Source organism: Lutra lutra, chromosome 2 (genome assembly GCF_902655055.1).
Source record: "Lutra lutra chromosome 2, mLutLut1.2, whole genome shotgun sequence".
NCBI classification, from domain to species: domain Eukaryota; kingdom Metazoa; phylum Chordata; class Mammalia; order Carnivora; family Mustelidae; genus Lutra; species Lutra lutra.
The window spans coordinates 182,968,099-182,980,826 of record NC_062279.1 but is presented as its reverse complement, the minus strand read 5'-3'; the positions used below and the strand labels follow the sequence as shown (position 1 = coordinate 182,980,826).

At 37.2% G+C, this 12,728-nt stretch overlaps 1 protein-coding gene across 4 annotated transcripts in view; it reads right to left on the bottom strand.

Moving 5' to 3' along the window:
- Positions 1-2,660: 2,660 nt before the first annotated feature.
- The window catches only part of OCIAD1 (OCIA domain containing 1), a 28,180-nt gene continuing 18,112 nt past the window's right edge, over positions 2,661-12,728 (bottom strand). For 2 of the 4 annotated variants that reach the window (XM_047719254.1, XM_047719255.1), the window contains exons 6-9: positions 12,393-12,528; positions 9,984-10,159; positions 5,693-5,845; positions 2,661-3,180 (exon numbers count right to left, since the gene is read on the bottom strand). In XM_047719254.1, coding sequence (XP_047575210.1) covers positions 3,143-3,180; positions 5,693-5,845; positions 9,984-10,159; positions 12,393-12,528 — 503 coding nt within the window. In that variant the 3' untranslated portion in view covers positions 2,661-3,142. Of the gene's footprint in view, positions 3,181-5,692; positions 5,846-9,938; positions 10,160-12,392; positions 12,529-12,728 lie in introns of all 4 variants that reach the window. The other 2 variants (XM_047719256.1, XM_047719257.1) reach the window with 2 other exon arrangements.

The following is a 12,728-nucleotide window of genomic DNA, read 5'->3' as shown; positions in this document are numbered from 1 at the left end:
GCACAGGTTTTTATATGATACATCCTAGTTTTTGTGTGTTCATCCTTTCGTATATTCAATGACTGTGCTCCCAGTCTGCGCCTACACACTCTCCTAGATCCTGGAAATGGAGGAGTGAACACCACCAACAAAGCTGTTCTTATCACGAGTTTGTGGCTTGAAATCCAGTCCAACCTCCAGCCACAGCAGGAATCCCTTCTGTGGTCTGGGCAGTGAGATTATAGGAGCCGTGTACCTGCCTTCCCTGGGGAGCGACGCGCCTCTTCCTCTTCCTCCTCCTTCCTTCTTTTTTCTGGTCCCACCCAGCCCTACAAAATAGGATTCTTCTTCTTTCACACAGTAGCCTTTAAATATTGGGACACATGTGCCTCTGAGTTTCTCCAGCCATTGGAGTGGGTTTCCAGCCCCATCACATCTGGCCTGGGGACACCTTTTGGTTTTACTGTTCTCTCGATACCAAGACTGCAAACATGTATTGATCAGTTCAGGAGAGACCCAGATGATGGTGCTTTTCATTTCCAGCACTTGAACTGCTAGCAAGAGGCCCTGCATCACGCCCCGTTCTCCTCTCAAGGCTCCACGGCATACTGACGTTGAGTCAGCTACACATCTGCTCTGTGCCTCCATTTTCTCATCTGTAAAATGGAAACATTTTAGGCTCTCCTTACAGGTTGTCCATGAGGATTAAATGAGCTAATCCTTACAAAATGCTTACAACAGGGCATGGCTTGAGTAACCACTCAAGGGATGTTAGCTATTACTACCACTACTACTACTGTCAATGGAGTCCAAAGATATGTGATTGTGCCACACACTTGGCCTGTGCTAAGCTTTCACATGACCCACCTTGAGGTCAAGTCTTCCCATTTTATGCTACACAGCCGGTCATTCTGAATTTGTGTAACTCCATTACACTCTTAGCTTTTTTTTTAATTTCACGATGCTATGATCTGTCCCTTTCAGTTTAAAATTTGTGATTTAACAGGTGAGAGTCGTGTCCATTAATCCCTTTGGTTTCTTAATGTATGGCGTTCATAGTAGTGCCCGAAGAATCTTTATCCACTGAATGTTTGAAGGATTTGTAAGATACAAACCTGGAAGGGTGGTTAGGTTTACTAGAGCAATTCTCCCATCTCTAGATGTGGGTGGGGCAGGAGTGAGGGTAGGTATGGGAAGGTGACGAAGAGAAGGGTGGGAGGGAGAATGATGGTGGGAAAGAAATACCAAAAAGGTACCTCACTGAATACCTCCCTAATTTTGAAAATTGGGGCTGCCACCACAGGCCTTATGATTTGAAAGCCCAGAAACGGCTTCACTCATTAACTCGACGTTTTTCAGGATCTACTATATGCAAGGTAATGATGCTAGGAGAAATGCTAGGAGAAATAGGGGTATATTCGTACGGAAGACAGTCCCCGCCCTTAAAGTAAGGAGAGGAGACAGGATCTGTAAATCAACAGCTCTACTACAATGTGATGTCTGGTCTGGGTGAGGTAGATACAAACTAAAGGCCACTAGAATTCGGGGCAGAAGTGGTTACTTTTGCTGCCCTTACGGATCATTTTCCTGGCCCATTTCATACTCTCTTTATATCCACACCTTTTTTTTTTTAAATTTTTTTTTAAGATTATTTATTTATTTGACAGAGAGAGATCACAAATAGACAGAGAGGCAGGCAGAGACAGAGAGAGAGGGAAGCAGGCCCCTTGCCGAGCAGAGAGCCCGATGTGGGACTCGATCCCAGGACCCTGAGATCATGACCTGAGCTGAAGGCAGCGGCTTAACCCACTGAGCCACCCAGGCGCCCTATCCACACCTCTTGACATGCAATTCTGCATTTCCTTCCCACTGTGAGACGGGCAAACTACCGATCTTGACCTGGTTAGTCCACACGACTTGCCTTAGGCAAGCTGTGATGCAGAAATGATGGCGTGCCAGTTCCAAACCCAAGCCTAATGAACCTTGTGTTTCCACTTGTGTCTCTACTGTGACCATGACACAGGCCCAACCCTAGATGCGGAGCCAATAGCCTGCACGCTGCCTGCACACACCAGCTCCACAGCAGCCTGGGATCTAATCCCTGTAAGAAACCCCTTACTATCATTCAGTACAGCAAGGTCCTGAAACCTAATGGAGGGAGAGAACCCCTGGCCAGACCCCACCGGCTCTGGTTCCCTAATGTCTGCCACATCCGGCATCTGAATGACCTAAGAGACACACAGCCAAATCACTCAGTGATTCCTTCCTTCCTCAGGACTCAGAGAAAACAGATAATAAACGCCCGCTGTCTTAAGCCACTGGGTTTGAGGATTTACAACAGTTAACTGGAACGCTGTTTCTGGTAGAACTGCAATACGAGTAAATAGAATTTAAATGAGACCAGTGTCATTTTCCGTTCACCTGAACCAAAAACAAACACTAGGTCGATAATGAAAAAAGTATACCAAATTTTTATTCCTGGGGAATCTGCCAATTTTTCAAATATGACCACTGCTTAAAGGTGCTGAGCTATTTACTATGTTTATTTACACGCGCCACACTCATTGTACTATTAAATATTCAGAAACAGATGACTTCATTTCCTGTCCCTACCAACACTGCTTATAATTATACTTAATAAAGAGATTACAAACAATAAAACCATGAAATCAACAAAGACGCATGTTCCTTTATGTTTTATTTACCATAAACATTAATAAATGAGTACAGCAAACACTGGAGAAAGGCTTTTTAATAATTTTTGGATGTAAAGCTTAACACTTAAAATTCCGCTTGTCCCCCCCACCCCACTTCAACATGCAGGTATGTATTTTCATATATGCTGATGCCGGAGCGGACAATCTCTTTACAGTTTCATAAGAGAGTATCCTTACCCTGTAACTTAAACAATTTCACAAACTGTATGTGATCCTAGTATGATACCATCATTCAAACAGTTCTTCAAGAATATAGCCACACAACATTCACATTAAAATCTGTGTTTTTAAACATCATTTTAATAAGCCAAACCACAAGAACCCAGGTTCTAGTTTTAAATGTGTTTATGAAGACTGCTGCTGAGCTCAAGGCATGCAGATTTTCATGACCACCTAGATGAAGCTGGATATTGAAACGCCTTCAGTAGGTCCAATGATGCAATTTTTCACTCATCCCAAGTATCTCCATATTTGTTTACTTTGACTAGGAAAAAAGCACAAATAATTGATGATTCCAAATATTAACAAGTGAAAGACACTATTTCAAGGCTGCTACTATGATGCAAATTACGTTTCAGTCTCACTTTCAATAAATGCGCATGAGAAAAAGGGGCTAGCTAGACTTTTGTGAACTGAAGGTTGGACATAAATAATGATGCACTCTACCAAGAACTTTACATCAATATTTGATCCTCGTAACAACCATCCCCATTCGAAGGGGGAGAAAACAGATTAGTAACTTGCCCAAGGTACAAACCTAATAAAGCAAACAGAGCCAAAATCTGCACACAGGTCTACTTAGGTCCAAAGCGTGGACACCTTCACAACTTTACCATACTAAGTGCGGTATATACTACAGCACATATAAAAAAATTACCATGAAATAAAAAATAATAACAAACATTTGAATTTTGTTTTTCACAAAAAATAGAGTAACAGAAATGATCACGTCTTCACACTGTGGTTAATTCATTCTTCTCCCCCATGAGCTGTAATACTATACAAGAAGGAAATGGTTTCCAATATTCCTGCATTTTACATGAAACTACATTTTGTAATAAGCTCCTTTGTCTTCTCTACTCTTTGGTTCTCAGCCTCCCTTCTACATAGCCTTCATCTGTGGATGACAACGCTTTAGAAGACTCGAGTATTCCTAACCATGTAAAGCAGCCATTCTCAAAGTAGGGACGAGGGACCCCTCCCCCCAAGATTCTTTCAGGAAGTCTAAGTTGAACTACTGCATTATTATACTCAGATATTATATACCTTTTCCCTATTTTGCCCTTTCCCCTGGCCTTCATTCCCTCATGAGCACAAGGCAGGCTTCTAGAATTTATATGATATATGGTGCGGTCATTGCCCTGATGGCTAATTGATAATACGCTTGCCTTTTTGAAATTTCTGTCTTCGTTTCTAATTTAGGTAAATGTCAACAAACATAATCGACACAAACTGAAGGTGAAAACTTTGATACTTTCTGACCAAGTGAAGCTACACTGTACTAACGTCAAATTTCCTGTCTAGATTCTAAAAAAGAACATTCTAAAAAATCACCCAAACTATTTTATAACTGTTTTTTTCTTTAAATTATACAGAGCACATGCCAAAAAATCCGTTTTCTTCTTGCAAAGAAAATAATTATTCCACATTACTGTGTCATGTAACAAAGCTTCAAGGTTGTTCAGTCAAAACCACAAATGTCAAAATCCAGCAAATCCCAAAGATCTACCTTATTTCCTTTTGTAAACCTTTATTATTGAGGCCCGACCAAAACATTTCATATGCACTGATACATTAGTGCATCCTATACTGTGCAGACATACAATAGAAAAGATTACAAAAATGAGAGAAATGCTACCGCCTGCCCTCATGGAGCTTACAGTCTAAATCCTCAAATTCAGAAAAAAGTACCAGTAAGTCTTTACATATTACAAAATAATAGCCACTGAATGCAAAATATTTATGCTACAAGTTTTCTTCTAATGAAAAACATTAACAGGTATTTTTTTATTATAAATCTATTTTAAAGCTAGATTTTTTACATTAATAATAGGACAGCAGTATTACCCATGATTATGAAAATAGAATTCTAAATGAAGCAACCACTAAACAGAAATAAAACTGGTTCTAAAAGAATAATCATAATAAAAAATACTCAAAATTTTAATGTATTTTTGCATTCTTTGTGGCATAGGGCTCTCAAGAAGGTATTAAGGATCTTTTCTTTCCTTCCTTTTTTTTTAAAGTAATAAATAGAAAACCTTAAAACAATGACACTCAAATTCTTCAAAAATGTCATAAAATTCTACACTGATATAGGTACAAACCCCTGTTCAAAATGTCTTCTTCCATTAGGAGTAAACTTGTTTCAGAAAACTTATTTTGGCTTATGTACAACTGCTCCAAAAGGAATGAAAACAAACTATGATTTTTAAATTTATAATTAATTATAGAGCAAAAGTGCTACTGAAAAAAGGTCAAACTCTTTCAGAAGTGCCCTAAAAGGTGGTTTATGATGCATATAACTTCTATTTCAATTTCACAAAACATGTAAGAAAATCAATTTCATTATTCGAACAAGATTCTCTCATTCTGCTTAAAGTGGCATTACAGCCCGTTATCAATCTCAGGCAACCAGATCTGGTTTTATGCATTCGATGCATCATTTAAAAAGCACTTATTAAGTCCCAAGGTGATTTCTGATAAGAGAAAACTTCATAAGGATTTAGAATTTCTACAGCATATTAAAACTAGTCTTACTGTCTTAATTCATACCACTATTTGGACTTTATTAATTTTTAACACAAAATGGTCTTTGGAACAACTTAGAAAAGGAAGACTAATAACTGTGACAGAACTGTTCTTTTTTTTTTTTTAAAGTTATTTTTGTTAATTGCGTGTGGAATTAAATCACGTATTAGTATAATTAATATTTTTAACTAATGCTGCAGTTCCCAATCCTAAAGAGTAAAGTGATTCAGACTAAACTATCATACCTTCTTTTTTTGGCATTCTTTCCTGCATAGGCCTGACTGAGGGGTCAGTCTTATGTGTTAAAGTTACTTCATATGACTCTCTGTTCTTAGTCCTTAATTCCTCATATGTAATATTTTTTTTCTTAGGACTTTCTTCAGGGTTGGGATCAGGTCCTAAAACAACAAACAGTTAATAAATGGTGATAAAAGGATTTGAATAAACCCAAAGCAACTAAATTTTCTAAATGCTTCTTACCTACAATAAAAACAGAATAAAGTAAAATAGTCAAATTATTACCACCATTCCAAAGGTACTATATTTTCCGCAAGATAATTACAAAATGAAAACTTTCTTAGACGTTTAAGCTTTTATTTCGAAAGTTTAAAATCCACATAAAAAAATTAAAAAGTAACCATGGCCAGAAGAATGGATATCTTAATATATACCAGTGCAATTTATTCTCACTAAAATACTAGTGTTTTAAACTGCAAAATTATTTGCACTGTTTGTACAATTAAAAATTATACAAAAAATATATCCTACTAGTGGCAATTAAAATTTGGCATTACATATATTTTACTTAATAATATTTTACATAGTTGAACATTCCTATAACCATTATCTATACATGAACAGCTATTTAAAAAAAAGTGCCATCTTTATACTTAAACAAAAACACTTGGAAATAGCTTTTGAAAAGTATAAAACATAGCCTTTGATCACGATATGCATCATTTTTACTCAGGTCTAATGGAGCAATACTGTGGCAGAAAAAAGTGGCAATGATAATTTGGCCAGGGAACCAGCATTAATTCTTTATCTCTCCCAAAGAAAATCAAGGTGGCAACATATATATATCATCAAAGAGTTAAATACTGATGTAAATAAGGGACTGGTTACTCTTACTATTAGATGACAGGAGCAAATATTAAACATAGTTTACAAAATGTATAATGAGCAAAAAAAATCATATAAACATTTTAAAAGAACTGTGCCTGGGTGGCTCAGTTGGTTAAAAGAAATGAACTAATGCTAACATAACATTGAGTCAATAACTAATTAACTTACAAAGTCTTACACACCACTCCAGAAGTAGTAATTTTCCAAAAAGGTTCTCACATAAAAATTGGACATATCATTTTATTAATATAATCATTATTAATTAAGATAATTTTTTGAAAAGCAGTTTCTTGGAAGTGGTATTTTGGAACTCTGCAGTAAGGTCCCAGTGAATAATCAGAATTTTCAAGTCAACATAACTACACTTTAAATGTTTTCAAGCATAACCTTTTATTTTGCTACAAAGTATACTGCACTGATACAAAGCAAAAGGCTTTAAATATTAATCTGGATATTATACCATTCTTGAAAACTAAATTTTTGCTAAAAAAGAATGTAAAGAAAAATATTATAACCTTATACTGGGTTTAAAAAGCACCTGTATTTCATTATTAATGAGTAATTATTAAACTCCTTGCCCTTTACCATAAATGATATTTTTAAGATTCTGAAGGAGACAATGTGCACTAGATTACTAGTTAGGAACTACAAGTTCTTATTCTCACGTTGCCAACAATCAGTACATGTCCTTGGGCAAATCACTAAACTTCTTTGAAACTTGGTTTTCTCAGTTGCGAAATACAGACATTTGACTAGATGATCTATCTCTTAAGTTCCTTCCAGGTCTAAAAATTTTTCTCACTGAAAAGAAAATACTTCTCTGTTCCAAAATTCTGTGACAAATAATGGAAACATAAATCAGAAGATTAAGGAGAATTTTTTCCACTTACAAAGCCCAATGAAAATATTCTGCATTGTACAGGGAGCATGACTTACTACTTAGGGAAGGTTATGAAGAGCTGGAAGGAATAAAATATAAAACAGCAATGATTTGAATCTGACTGTAATAAACTATGATAAGTCTAACAGCAACGAAAGAGTGCTTTCTACTTTGAAAGATTAGTAACTCTATCAACTCCTAGTAAAAGCAAGCAGAATCAAATAGGGCCAACAGGACTTTAACAAAAGGGGTGAACGTCCTGGCAAGGGAAGACAGCAGCTGGGGCAAAGCACAGGAGGCTACAACTGGCCCATGTGGGGAGTGGTCAGAGTGGCAAACTTCATTTAGAGAAGGGACTGAGAAAGCAGAGCTATGGATGGATAGATGGCTACTCTCAAGGACATAAAACATATTAAAATATGGGCCTTGCTGTAGTCTGTGGGCAGATACCAAAAGGCTTTTATGTCTGTCTGCTTTTATTTGGAAAAGGAATTGTACAACATAGTATGGAATTTACTAGAGCAAATGGAAGGAAAGATGAAAGTCATTACAAGGGAAGAAGTGATGCATGGCTAGAACACGAGTAGAATGGATCTAAACTTGAGAGACTAGGAAAATGAGAGCTGCAGTGAGAACAGCTGCCTGTGAAGATAAATCCTAACCATTCTCTCCTAACTTGCCCACCTCCTTCTCTCTGACCAACTGGGAGGTCTGTTTCCAAGCCCTGGCGGGGGAGAATCAAGACTCTTCAATACCTTTCATCCACTTAAGAATGTCTTTAATTACTTTAACTTCCATGCTCTCCTGTTTCTTCTTTTCCAAGATGTTAATACTTACTGTCCCCACCCCAACCCCACCCCAACCCCATTGGAAGCAATGCTGTCCAATACCATTTTCTGTAATGATGAAAATGTTCTGTAGCTGCACATTCCAACGGAGCAGCCACTAGCACATGTGGCTACTGAACAACTAAAATGCTACAAAGCAACTGAGGAATTTAAGTTTCAATCTGATTTAATTTTAATTAAGTTAAATGGCCACATATATTTAGTGGCTACTTTATGTTCTAACCTACCTGGAAGCCCTTCTACAACTTCTGCAACATTACCTGACCTATAATCAACTTCTCCCTTCCCACCGTGTCCCCTCCCTCCCTTTAACCTACACATAGATCCCAATTTCTATCCCAAGCAGCAAGTGTTCCTTTAACCTTCTTTGTTCCTCATAGTTACTGGCTTACGGTACTTGCATTAAAGCAAACGTTTTCAAAGAATATTCTATCCATAATCCCTTATCTAAAAGTTGGTAGTCAGAAATGCTTCAAAATTCAGTTTCTCAGATTTTAGAAAGATTATCATGGTATATAGCTTGTTAATGTGTCACTTAACCATACAGTCAGAGGTTTGAAGCAGCAACGCATAACCAAACATTAATATTTTGTACAACAAAATGCAGGACACATCATATTAAGATAAAGATGATAAGGTCACGGTTTGAAATGAGTTAAGTCAGATTTCATCACCAGTTTAATTATAAAAAAAGCTTTGTAGGGGTGGCTGACTGGCTGAGTCGGAAGAGCGTGTGACGCTTGATCTTGGGGTCATGAGGTCTAGCCACATATCAGGAAAATAAATAATAAAAAAAATTTTTAAATAAAGCTTTGTGGTTTTCAAAGGTTTTTGGATTTTAGGATTTTTAGATAAGGAACTGCAAACCTGTACTTCCTGATTCTTCACTTTTCACCGCAAATTAGATTGAAAAAAAAAAAAAAAAAAAAAAGAGGGAAGTGAACATCTGTTAAGAGCCTATGACTTGGCAGGTTTTACTTCTGATTATTTTATCTCATCCCCGAAGTTCTTTAAGAGACGGATTTTCAGCTCCATTCCAGAGATCAAGAAACTGAAGGGATCACAAAGTTACTTGCCTAAAGCCCCACAGCTAGCAAATGTCAATCATTCAAATCCAGGCCTTAATCCAAATTTGATGTTGTTTCACTTACATTCTGCGATCTTCAAAGCTAGCATTTACACAAACTTCACAAAGCATTTTCACATGGATTTTCTCACTTGACAAGAGTTCTGTAAGGCAGGTAATTATTATTGTTCTCACATTACAGACAAAGAAGCTGAAAGCCTTTAAGACCAGCCTAACAACTATAACCTCTCCGAAGCCTCCCCGTGGCCCAATTTACCACTTCTTTGCAATCATCACTAAACTCTGTTAGTATTTTTGATTAGTGGGACATATTGGTAATTTTTCCTTATATTTCTATATCTTCTAACAATCTGAGAGAGTTTCTCAAGAACAAGAACCAGGTCTTACTCATCTATATTTCTTTCATGCCTCGTTGAGTGCCTGACACCTACTGGATGTCAAAAAATGTTGAATGAATGAAGAATCAGATGAACAAACATGAGTTTAGGCGGATGGTGGAACATACAGGTGATATCCAGCAGAAAAGGTCATCAAATAAAGTTTATACATACGTTGGACCATATAATGCTGAAACTCATTTCAAGAGAAGTTTCTACCTTGGGCAACATGATCAGTAATACCAGTGGGAGTAGATTCATTCATAGAAGCACTGAATGGAATTGGCTCATAATGAGGAAGCATCTCTTTTTCTATGTTGTCTGCTGCTGGAGACGTCACAAAGGATGAATGACCACTCAAATTTGAGTCATATTTTGACTTCTGAGAATAGTGCCTGTAAATCATATTGTATAAGAAATGCAAATTATTGCCTATATCCTAAAAAAAAAAATGTGTTGAAGTATGAAGCTACTTATCTTACTTTCTAAGGAATTATGTAATTTTTACACAGTTATCTGTAACAGTAAAATGTGTCTGTTTCTCTCTGCCACAAAAACCTTACAAATAAGTTTGACCCATTTATACAACTTAAAAACACCACTCTTAATACAGAAGAGAAATGTATATCCAATTTTCTAATTCCCAAGTTCAGAGACCATTCTTTAAAAAAATATTTGAGAGAGAAAGAATGTGCGTGAACGGGTGGAGGGAGGGGCAGAGGGCAGAAGAAAATCTCAAGCAGACTCCCCACTAACATGGGCTCCAAAGTAGGGCTCAATTTCATGACCCTAGATCATGACTTGAGCTGAAATCAAGAATCAGCTGCTTATCCAACTATGTCACCCAGGCACCCACTTTAGAGATCATTTTAATGTGTTTAAAGTCCTTGGAGGGGTGCCTAAGTAGCTCACTCAGTTAACCATCTGACTCTTGGTTTTGGCTCAGGTCACGATCTCAGTCAAGGTCATGGAATTGAGCCCCATGCTTGAGATTTTTACTCCCTCCCTCTCCTTCTCCTCTGTATCTAGCCCCACTCGCTGGCACAAGCTTGCTCTCTCTCCAAAATAATAAATAAATCTTTAAAAAAAAAAAAAAAGGTCCTTGGAAAGAAAAAAGTATTTCAAATTAGAAAATATGTCCAGTTCCACATTAAGGGAAGTTACTTCCACAGCTAGCAGGCCATAAACACTATTTTGTTAAAGCAGATATATAAGTAATACTAGCTTTCGTAGGGTTTACCATTTATAACAATTTAGGTATTATATCTACTTAATTACATTATTACTTACCTACCTATCCAGATGGACAGATTCATTTATTTATACTTACATAATTGAAACAAAACTTTAGAGAACATACTTAAAATAATTTCCCTAATTTAAACAGAAGGATTAAGAAGTTGAAAGTTTAAGGGAGGACCTGAGTGGCTCAGTGGGTTAAAACCTCTGCCTTCGGCTCAGGTCATGATCCCAGGGTCCTGGGATCGAGTTCCGCCTTCGGGCTCTCTGCTCAGCAGGGAGCCTGCTTCTCCAGTTCTCTCTGCCTGTCTCTCTTCCTACCTGTGATCTCTCTCTCTCTGTGTGTCAAATAAATCAATAAATAATCTTAAAAAAAAAAAAAAAGAAGTTGAAATTTAAGAAATGGGATGCTAAAATTTAGGAATTCAAAAGAAAAGTCCAAAATATAGTAATCAAAGGTATTTGCCAAATTAAAAATCCTTTATTCTCATATAAGCACTCCTAACAGGATGCAACTCTATATTTAAAACAAAGACTGGGGGGTGCTTGGGTGGCTCAGTCAGTTAAGTGTCTGCCTTCAGTTCAGGTCATGACCCCAGGGTCCTGGGATCAAGCCCCATGTCGGGCTCCCTGTTCAGCTGGGAGCCTACTTCTACCTCTCCCCACACCCAGCCCATGCTCTCTCTCTCTCTCTAATAAATAAATAAAATCTTAAAAATGGAATAAATAAATAAAAATAAAACAAAAGTAGGGGTGCCTGGCTTGCTCAGCTGGATAGAACATGGTGGCTCTTGATCTTGGGATCCTGAGTTCAAGCCCCAAGTTGTGTGAAGAATTTATTCAACTAAGTAAATACAAATAAATAAAAATGAAACAAAGGTAGACATATTTTACTCCCCTTTTTAAAACAAAATAGCCTTCTTCCCTTCCTCTCTATCTCTGCCTGCCTCTCTGCCTACTTGTGATCTCTGTCAAATAAATAAATAAAATCTTGAAAAAAAAAAAATTAAAAAAAAAAAAAAAAAAAAAAAAGAGGGGCACCTGGGTGGCTCAGTGGGTTAAAGCCTCTGCCTTCGGCTCAGGTCATGATCCCGGGGTCCTGGGATCGAGCCCCGCGTCGGGCTCTCTGCTCAGCAGGGAACCTTCTTCCCTTCCTCTCTATCTCTGCCTGCCTCTCTGCCTACTTGTGATCTCTGTCAAATAAATAAATAAAATCTTAAAAAAAAAAAAAAATTTAAAACAAAATAGCTTTAGCTCGCTGCAAACAGCAAGTTCCCAATAGTCCTTCCAGTTACACAACTGTTTCATGCCCTGAATTATGGCAATAACCAGTTATAATTTTTTTAGCTAAAATTAAAAACCTTCAATAAAAATTAGAATTTGGCCTACCCAGATGGTGAAGATCGCCGTGCCTGTCCTGAGCGTAAAGCTTCTCCAAGAGGGGAATTCTCAAGATTTCTGAACTTCTCTTGGCAGGTTTTCACATAAGAAAGCTTTCCAGCAAAGTATCCCATGATACAAGCAACTTATTTGTAAAAACAAACAAAAAAATGTAACTCAATGTCCCATTTAAATAAAAATCTTTCCTAAAAAAACACTTTTTTAAGAAATGTGATCTTAAATAGGTCTTGATATGGGAAAACTGAGATCACATTAGATCAGATTCAGAGTACACAGAAAGATTTTGTAGACAGATCACTTTCACAAAAGGAAATAATCCAAAAT